The 24,189-nt window shown below is 41.5% G+C and overlaps 1 protein-coding gene across 1 annotated transcript in view; it reads right to left on the reverse strand.

Moving 5' to 3' along the window:
* Window positions 1-13,677: 13,677 nt before the first annotated feature.
* The window catches only part of CEMIP2 (cell migration inducing hyaluronidase 2), a 93,593-nt gene continuing 83,081 nt past the window's right edge, over window positions 13,678-24,189 (reverse strand). The window contains exons 22-24 of the mRNA XM_083186091.1: window positions 17,708-17,856; window positions 15,263-15,369; window positions 13,678-14,269 (exon numbers count right to left, since the gene is read on the reverse strand). Coding sequence (XP_083042217.1) covers window positions 14,073-14,269; window positions 15,263-15,369; window positions 17,708-17,856 — 453 coding nt within the window. The 3' untranslated portion in view covers window positions 13,678-14,072. The remainder of the gene's footprint in view (window positions 14,270-15,262; window positions 15,370-17,707; window positions 17,857-24,189) is intronic.

Below are 24,189 nucleotides of genomic sequence, written 5' to 3' on the forward strand. Positions count from 1 at the left end.
TCTAGGGGCCTTTGAGCAGGGGTTTGCTGGTGTCTTCGGAGTTTCTTGTGAGGCTAGTAGAGATTGCCATCTGGCTGCCTTGATTGTGTATTATGCGAATTCAGAGCTGCTGGGAAACATTTCCTACCAACCTGCAGCCAAACAGTTAATGGCTGTAAACATGCTAATTGTTGGATGGAAATACACCACAGGAAGTTGTGATTTTTTTAAACTTACAGTAAGCAGGGGCCCCAGTGTTGGCAGAGTATATAGCGGTGCTTGTGGTGTTGTTAGACGACACACATTTCTGAAAGCTTAACCAGGAATGTAGTTTATTGTAGTAATATGCACAGAGTTAACAGGGTAGTCAAGGGTTAACTTGCAGATATGTAGAATAGCAGATATAATATCACAGGCAGGTGTACAGAGATATATTGGTACAGGTACTTATCGTTACTTGTAGCAGGGTTTTAGCAAAATATAGGTCTCGCTTTATAGTAGAAGTCTGCACAGCCATAGGAAACTTGTAGCTGGAGGTCTGCGAGGCAGTCAACGGAGCTATCACTGTGGTGCTATGCAGGGAACTGTTGGCACTGATTGACAGCTCTCCCCACTGGGTTAAAATGCAGGGCTCTCAGGATGCGCTGGTAGTAATGGTGCAGTCCCGTAACTATACTGCGGGGCTCTGACTGGAAGGCGCACTGGTAATGGACACACAGTGCGTGGGTACACTCTCACCATCCGGCGGGTATCGCTGCTGGGGCTGAAGATGTACTACGGGGGATCTCATGTCCCTCACTGCCAGGGAGCACAGCACGGGACACAGACTATGAAGGTTATTCTGATTCACTCAGAAAGGCACAATCACTCTCTAATGGACAAAACCATATGCACTGCAGGTGGGGCTGATGTAACATGTGCAGAGAAAGTTAGATTTGGGTGTTTTATGGTTTCTGTGCAGGGTAAATACTGGATGCTTTATTTTTACACTGCAATATAGATATCAGTTTGAAGTACACCCCCCCCCCCCACCCAAGTCTAACTATCTCTGCACGTTACATCAGCCCCACCTGCAGTGTATATGGTTTTGTCCATTAGAGTGATTGTGCCTTTCCGAGTGAATCAGAATAACTCCCTAGGAGGCGCACTGACAGTCTCCTCACAGAGAGCAGTCTCACTATCCTCACTAACAGGAAGACTCGATAATGGCTGACAAGGCACAGATACACTGGGGACGTGGAGCTCAAGGGACCACACATACCACCACCACTGCACAATGGAGATGGTTGCAGTGCACACCTCTCCAACACCCAGTGCGTTGCTTTGTTTAGGGTACACAAATTCCATTAAAATGGTCCAAAATGTCTTGTCTCGACAAGCACCACAACAGAAATATGTGGGCTATCACTGTTTTTTTATAAGCAGGTATGAAAGGAGAAACAAAATATGGTTTATTTTGTGCCAATATTCTATTGATAAAGGGATATTACAAATTAAACGTACTTTGAATTTATATATTTAAAAAAATATATATTTGTATTTATACAGTGCGTGTTCTCCAATCTGTAAATTAGTATTTTTTCACATTGTAGTATGGCGATATCTTTGAAAGAAAAATTAAACAGAAAAGGGAAAAGACCAGAGAATGGTTCTTCCATCTGGTTTTATACAAATATATTCTACACTCATTACAGAGACAGCTAGAGACAATCAGATAATTCAAATTACATTTTCTTATACCCTTGCCATAAATTAAACTCTTGTGTTTTTTAAAGAGGAAATCCCTCAACATAAAAATGTACAAGAGACAGTGGTTCTTCTTTGTTTCAGACCAGAGAGATAGTAAAAAATTTACCATGTGTAATAATAAAATTCCTTTACATAGCCTCATGGTAATAAACAAGATACATTCAGGAATGTACTCTCAATTTACTGGATCGATGTTGTGCAACACAATCAATAGGGACAGTAAGAATACTGTTAAAAAGACCTGTGTTCCCAGGTTTCCCCTCTTAATTATGGGTGTGGTATGGGGCTTCGACAGGTGGGATCCTGACGGTCAGAATTCTGACTGCTGGTGCTCCGTCATTGGGGCGAGTGCAAAGAAGCCCCTTGCGGGCTCATTGCGCTCGCCTCACTGCGGACACAGTGGCTCTCTACAGGTTCTATTCTCCCTCTATGTGGGTCGTGGACCCCCACAAGAGAATAGCACCGGTGAGTCGGGATTCCCACCTGTCGGTGCTCCAACAGTAGGGATTCCGATGTCGGGATACTGACTGTCAGGATCCCTCGTGTCGGAGCCTCATTCGGCACCCATTAATTATCTTTGCATACAGATCCCAATATGCCTTGTTGCTGTACTTCTCTGTGTCATATTTTCAAGGACTAGCCCAAGATGGACATCCAATTGCAAGAGCCAATGGGAGATTACAGAAGCAACAGAAAACCAAACTGGTAGCAGTTCCATGACATGGGTTGCAGCAGGGTTATGCCTGGGTAAAACCCATGTCAGTTGCAGTGTGAAAAGCAGACGTAAGTCATGCCTGGGAGAATGGCGATTGGCTGGCTCAGGAGCGCTTACAGGTGATTTCATTTTCAAGCATCCTGTGTGAGCAGCGGCGACATGGGTCCCCCAACTGCAGTGTTAAAGGGGTATAGCTGAAGTCCAGCTTCCAAATGTGTTTAGGATACCGGGTTGTACATGGGTCAGAACCGGGGCTTCAGTGTGAAATAGTTATGTCTGGGTAAATAATTTGTCCTGCTAAGTGAAGATGTTTAAGCTCAGGAAATTGCATTTTGTACAGCAGTAGACAACAATTTAAGAGACTTGTGGGTCTAATAACTAAGCCTTGCATGGAGATAAGATGGATGGAGATAAATGTACCAGCCAATATGCTTCTAAGTACCATTTCACAGGCTGTGTCTGAAAATGACAACAAGGGGCCGATTAGCTGGATCTATTTACTAAGAGTTGACAAGAGATAAAGTGATCTCTCCAAGGCTTAGTAAATAGACCCCAAAGTATGCCATCTTGATCAATGAGACCACCATTATTGTATCCCTTGGTTTGTGGTCGTCTCAAATGTCACAGATCTAGTGATAAATAAATTGGACCATATTAAGTGACAAAAGGCAGATTTTTATTTTGTTTAAAAACACATCTACACTGTCATACACTACTATGGCAGTTCCTTACTTGTATAGGCAAGTGGAGTTTGAGAATGGTCAAGAAAATCTTATTTCAAAGAGCATGTATTGGAGGTATAATGACTGTAATTTCATTCATAAGCAGATGGTATGTAGTTTACAGTGCAGTTGTGCCTATTTTCTGGAAACTTCCCAGGTTTCTTCCAAGACAGTTTACCGCTACCAGCTCTGACTGGCTCACCAATCTAGCTTCCAATTGCACAGTGTGACCTTGCAAATAAAGAGTAAGTTGTAACATTCCTCTTTCTCATCCTGTACCAATAACATATTCCCTAACCCCTTTAGCAATACATAATATCCATATATCAACATTATTACCATTATAATCCATAGGAAGCAAAACAGAGTAAAACAGCGGTTCTCAAACTGTGGGTCATAACCCCAAAGTGGGTCCCAACCTTCTCAGCATGGGGTCGCAACTCCATGTTGCTGACCATCAGGCTGATGACTTTTCTAATCTCAGTCAGTGATTCAAGGAGTCTGAAATATTTGTTGGATTGTGTTGTTAGACTCCTACCATCATTTTGTGCATCCACAATGCTGCCATGTCAGTGCCATCACATGTCATGTGATGACCTTCTGCAGGAATTTGCTGGGGTCCTGTCATTTTTATTGTCTGATGGGATCCCAGAGCTAAATAGTTTAAGGACCCCTGGAGCAAAAGAATGTCATATTATGGTTTTATCAAGTAACAGTATCATTGTTAACCAGATCTAGAACACAGAACATGCTCATACAATTTTTTGAGTTCCATATGCTTGGAAGAAATTTAATGTAATTAAATACTCATATACCAAATAACCATTGATGAATTTAATTAGAGGCATGTATATTGTCATAATGATCCTATAAAGAAATTCCAATAAACTACAGTTCCACAGTTCAACAAACAGGTTTGATAAACTATTTGTTGCCAGTTCAAGCCAATATTTTAGCCACATTACTTTGGGCTAACTTATAAATTGGTACTTAGTTTTCCCCAAGAATGCAATAAGTCTTCATAGCATAGAACATTCTTAGTACAGTGCCATGATAATAGTGGTACTGTATCTATACAAGTATTAACATTTTATTAAATATTCAGTCAAACCCAGTACTTTAAATACTAAGAAGTTCCATATTAGAACATCTTAGATTTTAGAAATTGGGAGACAAAAATCTCCATTTGACGGTCTAAGAAGGTTTTGTTGAGATAACTAATCTGTACAAGAAAAAGCAATAAAGTATAGAGTATAAAACAGTTTCACAGAATTCATCCTGCTGTGAGGCTCTAAAATCTTGACCTAAAATTTCTACTACCGTTACAAATAATGAGCAAAACAAATATACACCCCTACTGTGTACCTATGAGCAGATGGTACGAAAGCTCTAGGTACTCCCTGGGGTGCTTTACTCATTTAAAGGGCATGTGAAAGCCAGAACATTGAAATATTCAGTAGCCATAAAACAGGACCACAAACCATTTTAGATATCAAGGTTATGGTGATAAAGCTGCAGTTCAAAAAAAGGTCACATTGTATACTTAAGAAATTCCACTGCACTTACTAATATTTTAGCAATGGACTTGAATTACAAATAAATGTTTTGTTATATACATGTGATTCATAAAGAAACAAACCGCTTTCTAACATCACAGAAATTAGTTTAACATTTTCCATTTACTATAATAGTTAAAAACCATAAATAAAACACCACTTTTTTTTATTAGCGATGTACATTAGGATTACCACCTTAAGCAGTTACTTATAAACATCCCAATAAAATAAATAAAATAATTGGAACCCACACACACACATAAACCAATCTTACACTGCAATTAAAAATTAGAATGTATATATCTACTAAGGAAATGGCTTCTTTTAATTTAAAAAGTTTTGTATTGTATTGGGTTACATTGTGGGTGTTAATTTAAGAAAATGCAGACCAATTCATTGCTTACAGTTTACACTTACATACTGTATTTTGTGTGCAATGCAGCTATTTAAACAGATAGGTCACTCAAAATTATTGGATGAAATGGTGAAATGTTTTAGCAATACTGTTATATACACACCACAAGGTACAGATGGAGCTGGCCTCTTCCATCCGGGGGCTGGCGGTTGCTTGCCCAAACCTCCCCACTAACCCTGCCCGTCTCCCTGAAGCAGAGACGGGCAGGCTTCGTGTCCCCCGCCGCCCGGTAACTGGGACGCGTGTCCCAGTCAGATGGAGCGCCAGCAGGGGCAATCTGTCAAGCCCCGACGCGGGCTGAGAGGCGCTCCATTTGTAGTTCATATTCAATACTATACTGGTGTTTGCTCACAACTACAAGTCAACAAACATGATTTCAATTTGTAAGGTAAAATTACTAGTTCCTGTACTATACTCATTACCAAAGGTCCACATTACCAAAGGTCCACAAGGATGCTCTTCATCCTCCAGGACGACCTATTATAGCTGCCCGTGACTCTTTATACCAGCCTGTGGCCAAGCTACTGGACTTTTTACTACAACCGTTGTTACCGCTGAAAGATACTTTTCTAAAAGACACCACCAGTTTTCTTAAACTATTAGATGGTGTAGGACCGGTACCTGAGGGAACCCTCATGGTATGCTTGGACGTTTGCAGCCTGTATACCTCCATCCCTCATGATGGGGGTATCGAGGCTGTGAGGGCATTTATTTCTGAATACCTAGATCCATCTTTGCTGGACCATGACTTGTTCATGGAGTTAATTGTACTTACCCTTAAGCGCAATTATTTTTTATTTGATGGGGCATACTATCTACAACTTAGGGGTTGTGCCATGGGGTCCGCTGTGGCCCCTTCTTTTGCCAATATTTTTATGTTTTGTCAAGAACAAACCACTTTTTTTGATAGACCTGAAATCAGGCGTCATTTACGTCTATTCACCCGTTACATAGACGACATTTTCGTCTTATGGACGGGCGGAGAGGATCTACTAGCAGAGCTATTGCTTGAGATTAATGCGGGTGATCCTTCAATTAAATACACAGCGTTGTGGAGTGCCACCACAGCCCATTATTTAGACGTTAATGTGACGATCTGTGACCATAAGATCTGTACAGATGTATATCTTAAAGATGTGGAACGAAACAGTTTTTTGTTGGCATCTAGTCATCACCCCCCTGCCCTCAAGAGAGGGTTACCATTATCGCAAATGATTAGGGTTAAGAGAATCATTAGTGACCCTGACATTGTTGAAGAGAGATTAGATGCCCTGATCACTAAATTTTTAGCTAGAGGCTATGACCGTACGGTGTTGCTGAAGCAAAAACAGCAAGTTCTTAATATGCCCAGATCACAATTGCTAAAACCCAAGCAAAGAGATGAGAAAGCGGTATTACCATGGTCCAGTTCTTTTTCAGTAGCCAGTCCCATCATTAGGCATGCAACTAATGCTTTGTGGCCCATTGTGAAAACCGATCCTGACCTTCCTGCTCTAAGAAATATTAGACCTTTGGCAGCCTTTCGCAGAGGCCCCAACCTTAGGGACAGGTTGGTTAAAACTGATGTCACGGGTATTGGTGTCCCTAGGCCACCCAATACATATGTTAAACCCCCTGGCTGCTATAGTTGTTGGTCCTGTGAGACCTGTAAACACATGGTGAGTTGTAAAGACTTTAAACATCCTCATACGGAAAAGAGATTCAAAATTAGATCTGTCTTTACATGTAAAACCTCCCATGTTGTTTACATTATTTTTTGTCCGTGTGGCCTTTATTATATTGGTCAAACTATTCGCTGTTTTCGTGACAGAATGGCACTCCACCGGTCGGCAATCAACCTCTCCTTAAAGGGGAGGGAGATTGACCAGCCGGTGGCGCGCCACTTCAGAACCATGGGACATTCGATTGGTGATTTGAAACATTTCATCATCGATGGGGTTCCAGAGTCACTCAGAGGTGGCAATAGAGCTAAAAAATTATTGATTAAGGAATCAGAGTGGATATTCCGCCTCAACACCATTTCCCCCAAGGGATTAAATGAGAAAATTAATTGGAATTCCCTAATGTAGAATTGTTCTATAATGCCTTAAAATGCTTAAAATATTAATTATGCTGTGTTGTATCACATGCTTCATTTTTTGAAGTGAGATCTATTCTCTGTCAGTTTTGATTGTGGTTCTGTCTGGGAGTAACTGCGGGATGTGCGCCAGGGTCATATGTTACATGTGGCCGGCGCTCTCTCTGCATGCTCTCACCCAGTACCAGATCTAAATACTGTCAGCGTGATCTCATTTTTCTTGTTGTATATATTGTAATGTATGTTGTTTATTCATGTTTTTGTTTGATGTCTTCACAGCTCCGTGTACCCGTCGCGATGATGTCACAGAACGGCCTGGCACGCATTCTGAGCGGCAGCGTACTTCCTGGGTCCTGGCACGCAAGCTGTGCGTTGCCTAGCAACGTCAGCCGGGCGCCCTGGGACGGAAGTGCTGCGTGACGTCTTCCGGGCGGCGACTCCGTGAATCCAGCGGCGTGGACGGCACCGGAGGTCTGTGAGTATAAAAGTTTTTTTCTTTGTATGTATTCTGTGCTGTAGGAGTGGGCTGAGGAAGGGGCTTATACCCCGAAACGTCCCCATCTCAATACATTTTTATTTGCATCTGAACAACGTCTCCTGAGTGCCTGTTTTGTCCTTTGGGATTTGGATCAGTATATATATATATAGATATATATATATATATATATATCTATATATATATATCCAAGAGAATGGGGCGGCACTCAGAATAGTGCAAAACAACAAAACACGTTACTGGAAGCAATGTCCGGTGCCCTCCATATGCTTGCAGCTGGGTGTGCTGGGCATGTATGTATAGGATGTAGGACGGCGGCACTCGGTAATAACGACAGGAGGCTCCTTTGATGCCAACGTTTCCGAGCCACACAGGCTCCTTTATCAAGGTGCAGGAGATTCTCCTGCACCTTGATAAAGGAGCCTGTGTGGCTCGGAAACGTTGGCATCAAAGGAGCCTCCTGTCGTTATTACCGAGTGCCGCCGTCCTACATCCTATATATATATATATCTATATATATATATATCTATCAAGGTTGGATACTCCAATACGGACACTCACAAAAATTATGAAGAGTTTATTCAGGGTACATTACCAATCAGAAATTGTAGGTCTACGATTCGGCCACCAGGTGGCCTTTGTCAAGACAGGTCAGCATTGACGTCCTCACAGTACAAGAGTCAGGATACACTGACACTAGTTCAACTTGCTCCTTATAAAGCACTTCAATTCTAATTACATAGTGCACAGCTGTGTCAAGCAGTACGGATACCTAATGTGGTCATTATACAGCGTACCATGTGACCAAAACGGGTCATCCGATAGGCTGTTTCTTACTGCTCTCAGGGAATCAAAGATGGCCGTGCGTTCCACCGGCTCATCCGGTGTTTAAAGGCATGTAGCGCTAATATTATGCGGCGGTTTGGATATTTAGGCGTTAGTTAAGGCTCCTGTAAGGTGTATATCACCTCAGTTGCCCTCAAAACGTTACTATAAATTGTAACCCCACGTTTGGGTATGATTTCAAGATGGCCGTGCGTGTCACCTAGTTAAGGATGCGTTCCAATGGTGTTACATTTATTCCCTGTCAGTGTCTTACGCATAAGGAGTAATTATGCTAGTGTCAGTTCACAGTCGGATTAGTGCTATCAAATAAGTACCAATAGCATCATTCATAATCATGTTATATATAAAAAAAATCAAAAGATAAAGATAGAAAGAATAAGAAAAAGCATATTACAGAAATATGGACATGGGTATATCTATTCTCGATATTCACAACATATTCTATAAATTATATGTAGGCACAATATTTATATTCAAATTATATATGCACATCAATTAATCTCTCTCGTGTACCTCCATTTAAATCATTAATCAGGCTGGAGCCTATAGCCACCTTATAGAGAGTATTTGTCATATACCGAAACCAAAAGGTATGTGAGGATAGAATATATTATCCTCTATCGGATCAAAAAAAAAAAAATATTAAAGACGAGATGTACTTCAGGTTAGTGCCATCCTTTTCATCACATCACCACCGGTCACCAATACCACCACATGTTCAAAGAAAGCTATTTAGTGGATTATTTTCATTCAAGCCCCTAGGGGCCACAGTGTCCAGGTCAAAAATCCATTGGGCCTCTCGTTGTCTTAGAGTCTTCACACGATCGCCACCCCTCGGGGGTATAGGGACATGGTCTATTAACATTGATTTAATGGACGCCACCTGATGTCCAAATTCCATACAATGTTTGGCCACTGGCTTTTCGGTTTCGCCTGTGTCAAGGGCATTCAAGATTAAACATCGCCTAACATGTACGTCGGCATTCGTAATATATATCCTGATGTGCCCTTGTGGAGCCTACTACGTAGGCATGACGACACGATCCTTTCGAGAGCGGATGGTGAACCACCGCTACACCATTCGACTAGCCCTTGACACAGCGTGACTGATAAGCCAGTGGCCAAACATTGTATGGAATTTGGACATCATGTGGCGTCCATTAAATCAATGTTAATAGACCATATCCCTATACCCCCGAGGGGTGGCGATCGTGTGAAGACTCTAAGACAACGAGAGGCCCAATGGATTTTTGACCTGGACACTGTGGCCCCTAGGGGCTTGAATGAAAATAATCCACTAAATAGCTTTCTTTGAACATGTGGTGGTATTGGTGACCGGTGGTGATGTGATGAAAAGGATGGCACTAACCTGAAGTACATCTAGTCTTTAATTTTTTATTTTTTTTGATCCGATAGAGGATAATATATTCTATCCTCACATACCTTTTGGTTTCGGTATATGACAAATACTCTCTATAAGGTGGCTATAGGCTCCAGCCTGATTAATGATTTAAATGGAGGTACACGAGAGAGATTGATGTGCATATATAATTTGAATATAAATATTGTGCCTACATATAACCTATAGAATATGTTGTGAATATCGAGAATAGATATACCCATGTCCATATTTCTGTAATATGCTTTTTCTTATTCTTTCTATCTTTATCTTTTTTTTTTTTTTTTTTATATATAACATGATTATGAATGATGCTATTGGTACTTATTTGATAGCACTAATCCGACTGTGAACTGACACTAGCATAATTACTCCTTATGCGTAAGACACTGACAGGGAATAAATGTAACACCACTGGAACGCATCCTTAACTAGGTGACACGCACGGCCATCTTGAAATCATACCCAAACGTGGGGTTACACTTTATAGTAACGTTTTGAGGGCAACTGAGGTGATATACACCTTACAGGAGCCTTAACTAACACCTAAATATGCAAACCGCCGCATATTATTAGCGCTACATGCCTTTAAACACCGGATGAGCCGGTGGAACGCACCGCAAACCGTGTGGAACGCACGGCCATCTTTGATTCCCTGAGAGCAGTAAGAAACAGCCTATCGGATGACCCGTTTTGGTCACATGGTACGCTGTATAATGACCACATTAGGTATCCGTACTGCTTGACACAGCTGTGCACTATGTAATTAGAATTGAAGTGCTTTATAAGGAGCAAGTTTAACTAGTGTCAGTGTATCCTGACTCTTGTACTGTGAGGACGTCAATGCTGACCTGTCTTGACAAAGGCCACCTGGTGGCCGAAACGTAGACCTACAATTTCTGACTGGTAATGTACCCTGATATATATATTTATATAGACATTGTAGGGGCTCTGCACACACTAGATTAACTGATATTAATAAATAGTGTAGATTTAGTTCATGAATTGATCAATGAATTTAAGCCTGCAGCCCCCTTCACGGGACCCCACTTTTCTGCAGGTCCTAACACGATCACTCAAAATGGCTACAATACACATAGGTATGTGCATTGTAGCCATTTTGAGCGAGTGTTAGGACCTGCAGAAAAGTGGGGTCCCGTGAAGGGGGCTGCAGGCTTAAATTCATTGATCAATTCATGAACTAAATCTCCACTATTTATTAATATCAGTTAATTTAGTGTGTGCAGAGCCCCTACAATGTCTGTTTAAACAATGTGGTCACAAGCCATAGAGCACCCCAAAACTAGGATATATATATATATATATATATATATATGTCTAGTGTGTGTGTGCATGTGTGGGTATCACTGAAACACTGCCATCTGTTGGCAGCAAGTGAAACTACATAATTTCTCTCACAGGGGCATTCATGTACAATTACTGTAGTTGCCTTACTAGCTTTCAAAGCATTTTGCTTTGAGCAGGCTTACTAGTATTTCGATAAGCTAGAAGAGGAGTGGATATGTTGCAACTGAAAGGGTGGATATGTTGCCTTTATTTGGGTGGTGTTTAGATATAGCAGATGTCCCAATACTTTGTTTTTTTCTATAAAGACATTAAAAGCCAAAACAAAAACCCTTTATTTTTAAAAGATCACTTTCCAATTCACCTAAAAAAAAAAAAAATATGTCGAATGCAAAACTGTGAATCATGGGAAAAATCATGCTGATTCCTAGCATTGAATACACTCTCGGTGAATCCCAGTGAAAACCCCATTGAAATACTCCAGCGACTTGCAGCAAACATGAAATTGAGAACTGGCCGGCATTCACTGTTCGCTTTCGGTGAACAGTGAACATTGAATAGGGTGAATCAGATTTTCAGTGAAAAAGATTCACTGCAAGGAGTGAAAATAGCCAGATTCGCCAAAAAAAAAAAAAAGGTAAATCGGGAGCATGGAATACTGACCTATATTTAATGGATGTCATGCCTATCCTAGGTATATTTTAGGTACTCTTTACCTAGAACGGCGCCCACGATTGAAATCGCGGGCGTCGGGGGTAAAAATCGTGGTGATCGCGGTCATCGCGGGTAAATCGGGATGGCCGCGATGGCCGCGATTACCGCGATTTTCCCATAGGGAACAATGTTAAAACGGCAGATTGGCCGCGATTTTACTGTTAAATGCCTCAATGGACCCGATTTGGGGCCAAATAGGCCAAATTAACCCTTAAATGTCCCCCCAAATTTTTACCGCCAACCCACGATTAACGCCAACCCGAAGCGTGGCGAGCGCAGCGAGCCCGCGAGGGGCGGCGGTACGCGTCCTCCGACCTTTTCATGCCCTACTATCCACTACGGCGTGGTGTGAGAATATAATAGTGTGGCGAGCGCAGCGAGCCACCGAGCCCGAAGCGTGGCGAGGGGACGCGGATACCTTCACAGGTAGACGCGTCCCCTCGCGGGCTTCACAGGTGTCCGCGTCGCCACGGACACCTGTGAAGCCCGCGAGGGGTCGCGCATAACTGTGAAGGTATCCGCGTCCCCTCGCCACGCTTCGGGCTCGGTGGCTCGCTGCGCTCGCCACACTATTATATTCTCACACCACGCCGTAGTGGATAGTAGGGCATGAAAAGGTCGGAGGACGCGTACCGCCGCCCCTCGCGGGCTCGCTGCGCTCGCCACGCTTTGGGTTGGCGTGGATCGTGGGGTGGCGTTAAAAATTTGGGGGGACATTTAAGGGTTAATGGGCTCTGTGGCCCATTTAACATTGATTCCTATGGCCAAATCGGGTGGATTGAGGCATTTAACAGTAAAATCGGGTCCATCGCGCCTTTTAACATTGATTCCTATGGGAAATCGGGAGCATCGCGTCGCGGGCATCGCGGGTACATTTATGGCCGGCCGCGACGCGACCGACACGATTTCCATGTTTAACATTGGTTTCAATGGGAAATCGCGGGCATCGCGTCGGTCGCGTCCACACATAAATGTACCCGCGATGCCCGCGACGGGCGCCGTACTAGGTAAAGAGTACCATATTTTATACCATACAAACAAATGTGATAAAGCCATACAGTGTAAGTTCTGACCTCTGCTGATAATAAAGACAGCCCCCAGTATTCAGCTTCATAACATAAATGTGGGTCAGACAAGAAGGACTTGAATGAGGGCTCAATATTAAAGCAACATTTTTTTGAGATTTTTGTTTCCCCAGATTTGATAAGTGAACCAAAAATGTTTATTTAAAAACGATATGATATGTGAAATAAAAATGAATATCTTTAATACTTGGTGCAAAAATACATATTTAAAAAATAAGAGAAAATTATTATTTTTATGCACCTATGAATTACCCTGAGTACTTGTATATACCATAAAATATAGCTCATTTTGTGCACAGCATAAAATGAATAGTACAAATAAATAATGAAGTCAAACAATGTTTAATATTCTGCTTCTGACCTTAAAATGTAGCAATTTGTCATACAACAATTTATCTAAGACAGGTGGCATGACCAGTGCAAGCATAATGCTCCTCCTTTAATTAAAGTGGGCCTTCCACCTGCACATTGGGAGCATCCCATACCCTCTGCCTGTCAAATGATTGGCATATTCACCAAGCACTGGTTGCTAGCACATTAGAAAGGTGGAATTACCATATATGTTCATTCAAACCACAAAATGGCTGCTCCGCCCAAGTTCAGTGAGTAACACAACAAGTAATGTGTAGAAAGAATTTAATGATAAAATATCTTTCAAGTAACCCACGGGACAAAGAAACACACACTTAGAAACACTTCCAGTCAAATCCATAAAATAAAAACCATAAAATATCAGTTATATAAAAGTATAAAAATACAGTTTACACCACATACAAAACCACCAAATGAAAAAAATCATAACATCTGCAAAATCTATCTTTACAAAACCAGTCAAAAAATACTTAATGATTATATACAACTAGAAGGTGCATTGGCATTGGGGCTTAGATTTCAGGCCCACCGCTGTAATAATACAGTAAAATGATTTAGGCTGGATAACAGTGTACTTGCCATAAATTAAATAAGTTAGTTCACATTTTCTGTTTGACCTGCCCCTTAAGGCATATATTAAATTTAATGTGTCTTTAAAGCTTTCTTCAAAAGATCCACGTCTTTTCTTTTATTTGTGTTGGTTCTTCGACATTCGTATGCTTCTTGCTGTAAAGGGATATATCTCTCCAGTAGTCCTAAGCCCTGCCCAGCAGGACTTGTGAATAGTCTTGACCAGGATGGTTTAAACTTTCCATTGAATCCTATAAAGGCAATGCTACCTGAAAAAAAACAGAAAATATGCAGAAAAATACTTTATTAAACCACCTTAAAACCAGGTCAGCTGTATTTTGCATCACAGGGACTAGACTCTGTTTTACCATGTGCCAAACAGCCTGCTCACAGCGCACCAGGTCCTGCGAGACTTTGCGTATATCTGTATGCGACTGAGTCTTTGAATTTGTATAGCAAGTGCTAAGATGTAGAGGCTGCAGGATTTTTTTTTATGCCAAGTTCCATCGTGATATAGATAGGATAGAATCAGTCGCATATAGACATTAACATTCTGCATATCAAATGAATTTGCGCAGTCTCATAGTAACACAGTTTGTGAGGTTAAAAAAAAAGACACAAGTCCATTAAGTTCAACCTATTTATAAAATTATGCTGTAGGACATCCTTTCTCCAGCATTACGTGAGCCCTTGGCTGATATTTACCACAGGTATCTCCAGCCTCATGAACTCCAGTATCACGTCTACCTCATGTATCTCCAGTGGGAGATGGGGAAGGAGAGACTGCAAGTGTGTAAGGTGGGTCCACAGGTGCCATAAATTAAGGAAGCAAGTGTGCATGGGCTGTGGGTGTCAAAAATGGGTGGGTCCACCAGTGCTATATGCGGACAGGATACCCAGCCGGCAATGCTAGCGGTGTCTAATGGGTTAGGGCTGTATATCTGTATAGCTGCCAATGATAGGTCTGAGGAGGAGAGGAGGCCTCCTCTCATCTACGCTGCGCAACCATATAGACAAAATAGAGCCTGCTTATATTACAAGTCTACAAAACTTGATCATTTTATTTAAAAATCCTTATCCATGTGCTTAATGCCTTTCCATAGGGGTATATCTGTGTAGAAACAAGTGACACGAGACTTAAAGCTGGTGAAAAAATGCTTAGTGCTATAAGGCTCGTGTGTGCTGCCTGTTTCTACACACTGGTGCTTCAGACACACGGAAGGTTTTTAGTGACTGCAGGGGAGATTTACAGTAGTTCTTACCTTTGTTTTTAAGAGAGGCAGGTTTGGCTGTTCCAAGAGTGTGTAATGGCTGTGCAACGTTACCATAATCCACAATGTTTCCCCGTGACGCTAAGATGACTATTGATCTAGCAAGTGAAAGGAGCAGAAACAAAATGTTGAATGTCAAACAAAACCATCAAACATGATTACTATATAGCAGAATGTATGGTGTTCTATATGGTAATTATCACATTTATATGTACTATGGCCTGATTCCGAGATGTAGGCTAACAGTTGCAGCTGAGAATGTAGGAAAAATTATGCAAATGCCACAGATTTTTGGATTTGTATTGTGAAGCCAATGAGCAGCTTTAAGAGGGCACCCTGGGTCAACACCTAAAAATGGTCGACATACCACAAGTTGACACAGGCTTAAGGTTAACATTGACTTGGTGGACACGAGTTTTTCAGGTTTTTTTTGTTTAGACCTACTTGGTTCATACTTTAATAAGCATAGAGTTAGACTATAGTAATGTGCAGAGGGCAGTGAGGCACCGTGCTCGAAGCAGGACGAGCACAGCGAGCCCTGCAAGGGGACGCCGCACACTTATACGGTGTCGACGTAGACACAAAAAAGTGAAAAATGGGTGCCTACCATTTTGACATCCTGTAAGTTTCGACCTATGGCATGTCGACCCTTTTCAGGTGTCCATTAGTGGACGATCTAGTGACTGTCAACCTAGACATTGTCAACCCCCTATACCGTAACATTTGTGAGACCCATCTGCTGCGTACTAAACTGCAGGTTTTTGTGGTGATGAAGTTGAACTGAATGTCCTCCTGCGCACCCAGGATCTCTCAGGGTGTTCCCAACACCTGTTTGTGAATATGGAAAGAATAGATCGAGAGGACCCTTGGCACACTGGGTTGTATTACCGGATACTGGAAGTGACAGATCGATGCCTTCCGCCCGGACTACAATAATGGACATTGGGGGAACCATTTGCTATACACACAGGAAATACCGGTTTCTGGGGAGGTCCCCAGCTTTTGCCGCCCTTTTCTAGTATAAATAAGAGGAACTCACATGCAATCAGCAGCCTTGAAAAAGAGTCCTGGAGAGGTGAAATGCTTTGGCCTAGATTGCATCCAGAAGAACCCAACCCAGTGAAACTTTTGGAGCCTTGTAGGGTGTGTGTCCTGAGAACACTCTGCAATACCATCCCAGGCTCCATCATCACCACTGGGTAAGGGAGCATCCTGCTTCTCAACTTTGTTTGTACGCTGTTTTTATTCATGTGTTTTAAATTGATGTTTTTTAAGCAATAAGCCTTTACTGTGAAATACAACCCAGTGCGCCAAGGGTCCTCTCGCTCTATTCCTTCCATAAACAGCAGGATTGTCAAGGTCAGAAAAGTTCTGAGTAGCACTATGGTTGCTCAGCATGGCCACAGCAAATAATAAGTAGGAGCCAATGCAGCTGCATGTAGGGTCAGAGGCAAAAAACACACCCCAAAACATTTATGCCACATCTACGCTTTGTATCTGCTCCCCCAAACCACCCTGTCAATCACTTTGCAAGTAAATCCTTACAGTGCTACCATCACAAGTGGCACATGTGCAGTGCACCTCAGATGTATGCACGGTCCGTACATAATCGCTCTGCTGCATGAAAGTCTTATTTGCATACCTCATTGACGGGTAGATTTATTAAGCTCGGTGAAGTGATAAAGTGTCTGGTTTTTATCACCGGCCAATCAGCTCCTACCTGTCATTTTTCAAACCAAGCCTGTAACTTCACAGTTAGGAGCTGATTGGCCGGTTATAAAGTACTAGCCACATTATCACTTCACCAAGCTTAATAAATCTGCCCCTCAGTTAGGCCACACTTTTTTTTTTTTTCAAACAAGAAAACTAAACACCCACCCACACAGTATAGATCTATCTATCTGCATGCTTGCTTGCTTTAAGAAAACATCTTTAACCCAATAACATTTTTAGAAGTTTATTTTGTGGGATCAAGGTATATCATAAGAATTCATAAGTATTGTTTTTTTTGTAAATATGTCATATGTAAACTTGATGATCCGTTAATATTTGAATCATACTTCTGCTTCATAAAAATTAAGTTCACAATAAAGATCAGAATAAAAGCATAGTAATGTTTAAGTGCAAGTTTAAAATAGACAGGCTCAGTCTGCAGACAGCTTAACATCTTAGTTATGATGAACATCCACGTTTTTTCATATTTGTCACAGATCCGCTACTTTTCTACATATTAATATGATTTACTATAACTATAATGCCTACTCCATTTATGTATTGAAAATGTAGTTCTATATACAAAGTTCTGCAATATTTCCTAATGAGGAATAGTTTATAATTGTTTGACATTACTTTCATAAAGCTATTTTATCATTTTAATATTTACTATACAAAAAATAAAAAGTTTTAAAGAAAAAAAAATAAAGGGAAGAAAAATACCTTTGCGGAATCTTATTTTCTAAATACTTTTCCAGTCGCTTAAAGTCATCTTGTGGGTAGAACACATGTTCTTTTACTGCTCCAGTGCAAGAGTCAATGACAACAAGGAATAAACCAACTTCTTGGAATGAATACTTCTTGCCATTAACCTGAAAATACATAAGAGCAGTATAAAAGATTGCCAATGGTAACAAGGATTTGTCAGAACCATACAGGCCATTTTCATTAACAACCTGAATCTATGGCATTTCTTATAAGAAGATCATTTTAGTCTTTCTCTATAAGGATAAGAAAAACCCAGCATTAAAAACGCATTGAAATTTCTTCACCGGGAGAAGAGCCTAAAATAGACAAATTGCTAGACAGAATGACAGCCAAAAAGTTTAAGTCAACAAACAGCAGGTTCGCAAACATTTGACTTTAATCTGCTTAAAAGTAAAATATTGTACTACTATTGCAAGAATTTTTTTTACGTATTCTGCAAGGCTTCTTTCTCTGACTAACATTATTTCTTATTTTTAGGGGCGTATGCCTCCCGACAGCCATGAGCCAGGTCAGTTTGCGTTTTGGCTGAAAGCAATGTCATGTCTGCCGATCTCCGAAAAGTGGGCATGTCCGCATAAACGTCCGCGGACTGTCGATCTGCAGCCGGGATAGCGACAATCCCTATTTCCCCTGCCGGGAATAGTGTACCCCACCCGTAGTCTATAAATGAATGTAAAGTTACAGTACTTTTTGCAAACACCATGATTTTACATTTAGATTAGGATTGCTTGCATATATTATACACTGGAGATTATTCCTTCCGTAGAGGATCAGTTTAGCATTATACCACGTGTCTATGTTGTCAGTGGGATCTCAGGAAATGTATATATAAAAAATAATAATAAAGACTGTGCTGCATTAATGAAGGGGGCAGGGGGGGGGGATAAGTGTCTGCTACACTATCTTTGCTGGTAACCCAGGTTACTGTTTTTCTTTTAGGAAAGGCAATGTGTTACTACTGCCAGGGAGTATGAGTAAAAGCCAATAAAATGGACCTGCCAAACCCCAATACATGCTGGATCCCAAGTGAGTAAACATTTTCTGCAAATCTTGAAAAAAAAGTAGAATGAGTAAATAATATAAATGCTCAGTACTGCAAACAACTTTTGGTGAAATTGCACAAGGAGCTTCTATTCTACCTTTGGTTGCTTTAGATTTCACTTTTCAGAACCAGTGTTGTTCTTTAAGCATTTTCCTTATAAGTAAATTGAAAGTTATTTTATTCAAAATGATAAACATGCATTCCCCATCCTTGTACTATTTATATATTTATGAATATTGGGGTCAAAACGGAAGTGTGTGATGCTCCTGGGCATTGCTGTAACATTAGGAGAAGCATCAGGCTCATGTCACGGTGTAGAAGCCAGCACTGCAGTCTCTGGGGCAGTCCTCATCACCCAGTCCTCATCACCCAGAATCCCGGAGTGACAGAAATGGATGTCAGGATGCTTAGCAATGCCCCCTCCCATGAAGTCTTGTTTCTGTCCTACAAAGTCATGCCCCTTTCTTTTTTAATTATAGCACAACACATGAACTACGCTGTGTGCGAAATGGGCAAGTGGCGCAATGGTTTATGAACGTAGTTGACAAAGAAAATCAGCCCATAGTAGTCCATTATGATACTACAATCAGTATGTGGGTAGGGAATGCTACCACTAACAACTAACATGGTCCAACACAGAGAAGAATAGAAAGAAGTTTTGCCCAATGTGATGCACAAAGAGTGATCCCACCTATAGGTATCAGATAAAAAGGAATACGGAATGGACTTACATTGTGCGTTCGGCATGCACTTGAAAACAGACAACCAGCATTCCATTGTATGCATGTCAGGGACCCTTAACATTAGGGGGAGGGGGTTAGGTTGCATGGAGGGAGGGTTAGGCCTAAAACAGGGAGGGGGGAACGGACTACATGTTAGGCACTAACAGGGTGAGAGTTCGGTTACGTTGCAGTGGTTTAAGGGTTAGGGGGTAGGAGGAGAGTGTAAGTATACTTATCCAGCCCCTGTCAAGTTTACCCAAATCGGGAGACCGTTGCCAGTCTTCTGACTAACGGCATTCCAACTGCCCGCCATCCATAAATATTCCCATAGTGCAGTCATTTTCAATCACATCTCTTAACTATCTAACACACTTTACTTTATTTTATATTGAAAGTTTAACCAGATTTATATTACAGTAAATTTAAAAGTTGTATTTCATTCAAATTCATCTTTGTGAATCACGTTGGGCAAATCTTTTTTTCTATCCTTTCTCAGTGCATGGTTTCCTATCCTTTCCAGTATTTAAGACTCAGAAATTTTGGGAGAGCTTTCCTGGACTTCTAGAAACCATCTACTTTGCTAGTCAAGCCGGTCAATCTGTAGGCCTGATTGTGCAACATTATGGTGGCCCAACCCTCAATTAACACAATAATAAAAAATGTGGCATTGTATAGCAGAGCAGAAATTATTAAATACTCAGCTATATTACTTCTTATATAGAGCTCTGGTAGGTGCCAGAAGGGCAATGAAAAGTATCATAAATGTATAAGGTTTACAATACAACTATATTTATACAACGATTATTATTTGAAAATATTAGCATAACTAAGGGGCCAAACCCAGTCCTTGAGATATACCAACAGTTCGATTTTCCAGACCACCAAGCCTATGCACAGGTGTAGTCATTACTAAAGGCCCTTACACACTAGAAGATTTTCATTTCAAAAGACTTCGCCAAAATCTGTGATAGATTTATCTATCGCCAAAGTAGTGCATACACACTGAGCTATTTTCCCCAAAGAGCAAGAGATTTTCAGGAGGTGAAAGACTTTGCTGAAAATCTTTCATTATAAAAGGCTATTTACATAATGGGCTGGGTTTGAATTCCATTGGTTCCATATCTACATTACTGGCAGCAACACAGGGGGGGGATGCAGCCACCAGCGAGTCGCTCCACGGGGGTGGGGAAGGGGAGATGTGTGTGCAGCCACACCACTCCGGCAGCATGGCATGGTGCATGGTCCACGGGTGGGGGGGTGCGGGCGCTGGAGCAAGTCAGCGGTGGTGCAGTGTGGCTCAACTGGCTTTAGGGGGGATGGGGTGCGGGTGCCAGTCACCTTGCTCCACGCCACTGACCTGCTCCCAAGTGCCGCCCTCCAGTGGGCTGGCCCTGATTGCTTATTATATTTACATGCTCACTGCCACCAATGTATATTAATGCAAACGGTCTAATATATATATATATATATATATATATATATATATATATATATATATATATATATATATATATATATATATATATATATATATATATATATATATATATATATATATATATATATATATATATAGAAATGGAAGATCCGGCACTCCACTCGCATTAGCGATGCAGCTTGCTCCGGTGCCTTCCCTGAACCAATAAGGCACGACAGATAGAAGACAGGCCCTTCACAGCCTGCCCCACGTGACCGCCGGCCAGGCACCGCTCTGATGCGCCTGAGGGAACACACTGAGAGACGCGGTGACGTCATCACAGCGCGATCAGACCCGGAAGTCAGCCCAGCGGTCTCCGTGCGCGAGTGCAAGCTGCAGGAGGGGGTAAGTACTTGAGCCTATATATGTCACTGTTTCTGTACCACTTATTGTTACACCATTAACTTGTCCTGACGAAGGGGGAGACCCCGAAACGTAGGCGACTATTGACTGAATAAAACAGTCCACTTTTCACTGCTAACAAGTCCCTGAGTGCCCTTTCTTCGCATTGCTATCTACAAAGGGCTGAATAAGCCATTATCGCTGGCACCTGGGCACCATACCCTCTTTTGGCTACACTGAAGACCTGCTGTGCCGGTTCTCTCGTTTGGCTATATATATATATATATATATATATATATATATATATATATATATATATATATATATATATATATATATATATATATATATATATATATATATATATATATATATATATATTTCACTGCATTGGTGGCAGTGGGCATAAAATATAATAATAATATAAACATTGGTGGGCAGTGGTGCCAATAATATATACATTGCTGGTCTGTGCATTCTACTATCCTTCCTTGCAAGAGATAGAGGTCCCTGAGAGAGACTAACAGGCCGAGCTCTTTTCAGAACAAACTAATCTCTACCAGTGCAATTGGTTAGCCTCATAGGGCTTACAAGAGAAGGACAGGAGACATATCATATATTCTTTTTGGTGTAATAATTGTTCACCGACATCGCATCTCCTAGTCGTTTCAATAAGAAATTTAATATTCGGACTGTATACAATCCCCTGATGAAGTCTTAGGACGAAACGCGTTGGGATTCTGTTGTACGGCCAGACGGTCAATCAAACTTTGAAGATTTTAATAAATTGTTATCTTGGAGAAATGACGTATGGACTATCAATTGAGTAAAGGGCGCTGAACCACATTTGGGAAGTGTATGTATATATATATATATATATATATATGCAAAGAAGAGAAAAAATGAAGCGCACAAATCAGCAATAAATTTATAAATATTTACTTCTGTATATGCTGACATACATTGGGTTAAAATCTGAAAGCTTGCCGTATAAGCAGGGCCAAACAGCCGGACCAGGCGCCGATGTAACAGCCGCAGGCAGTGATCAATTGCAGGCGGAGCGCATCAAAGTCAGGCAGTCAGCTGGGAGCCTTCAGGATACAACACGGACCAGACCAGGACGTCACCACGTCGGGAACAGGTAACCACGCCCAACGCGTTTCGTCACAGCTACGGACTTCGTCAGGGGGTCGTCAAAGTCCGTAGCTGTGACGAAACGCGTTGGGCGTGGTTACCTGTTCCCGACGTGGTGACGTCCTGGTCTGGTCCGTGTTGTATCCTGAAGGCTCCCAGCTGACTGCCTGACTTTGATGCGCTCCGCCTGCAATTGATCACTGCCTGCGGCTGTTACATCGGCGCCTGGTCCGGCTGTTTGGCCCTGCTTATACGGCAAGCTTTCAGATTTTAACCCAATGTATGTCAGCATATACAGAAGTAAATATTTATAAATTTATTGCTGATTTGTGCGCTTCATTTTTTCTCTTCTTTGCAAGCATACCCCTGTTTGGATTCGTGGTTGGATCCTGCTAGTGAAGCTGCACACATTATATGGGACATTGGACCTACCCTATAACGAGACTGTGGACTTTTTTGCGCTGGGTATTTTCTTTCCATATATATATATATATATATATATATATATATATATATATTTCACTGCATTGGTGGCAGTGGGCATAAAATAATATAAACATTGGTGGGCAGTGGTGCCAATAATATATACATTGCTGGTCTGTGCCAGCAATGAATATATGTACTGGCTTAAATATATTACAATATATATATATATTGGTGCCCAGTGGAGTTTTATATGCTCCACACTATGGAGCAGAGCAGGCAGCCAGGGGAGGGGCATTCTGTTGGGGGCGGGCGCTCCGCCGGGCTGTGTGGCCTGGGCGGGGAGACGCAGCAGAGCAGATGAGTGGCAGCGGGGTGAGTATATGCACCGGTGGGGGCGACGGGGGGGGGGAAATGGGGGCGGTCAGCTGGGCTGAAAGTTTCTGATCTTTCAGCCCGGCTGCCATACACACCTGGCGATGATGGCTCAAATATGAGCCATCATCGCCAGACATGCTAGTAAAACCAGCAGACAGCCCTCTTTGCTAGCGATGATGCGGGAGCGCGCACCATACACACTTGCAGACTTTGAGCTGAAAACAGCTGTTTTGAGCGATTTTCAGCTCAAAGTCTGCAAGTGTGTATGGGCCTTAAGCCGCATTATGCTGCATTCATTCCTAGCGGACACAATCTAGAGCCACATGTGGCCTGGAAAACATGAATTGTTGGTAGACCTGGGAGGACCCCTGGCATAATTACAATATAAGATAAATTTATATAGCTACATGTTCAGTACTTAGTGCATCAAACCACCTACAAAAAAAAAAAACAGGTGAAAAAAAAAAATCATGAAAAACTTAAACTAATAGAATATCCCCCCGAGTGTACAAAATACATTAAAATGTTGTCTCTATGTCTACTTATAACATATCTAAAAAGCTTGCCGGCATGGAGGATGAAGCAATTGTTTTTCTTTTCCCATGTGTATATACTCGGTAAGAACTTAATTAGACCAGCACTTGTTACAAGATGTGACTAGCCGTTTTTCAGCAGTCATTGATCATCTGTAAATGATATAGTAGATTGTAGACAGCAGTAGAAAACTATAATATATTATTATAACAGCTGATCATAAAATCTATGCCAGTGTTTCTCAAATGTAGTCCTCAGGGGCAGTCGACAGTGTATGTTTCCTTGTAGAATCACAAACTAAATAATTAATACAACATGTGTCAGTAATTAATCTGGAATATCAGATTACAGAAACACTGATGTATGCTATGCCCTTTATAAAAGA

Source organism: Crinia signifera, chromosome 1 (assembly GCF_055691185.1).
Source record: "Crinia signifera chromosome 1, ASM5569118v1, whole genome shotgun sequence".
Lineage (NCBI taxonomy): Eukaryota > Metazoa > Chordata > Amphibia > Anura > Myobatrachidae > Crinia > Crinia signifera.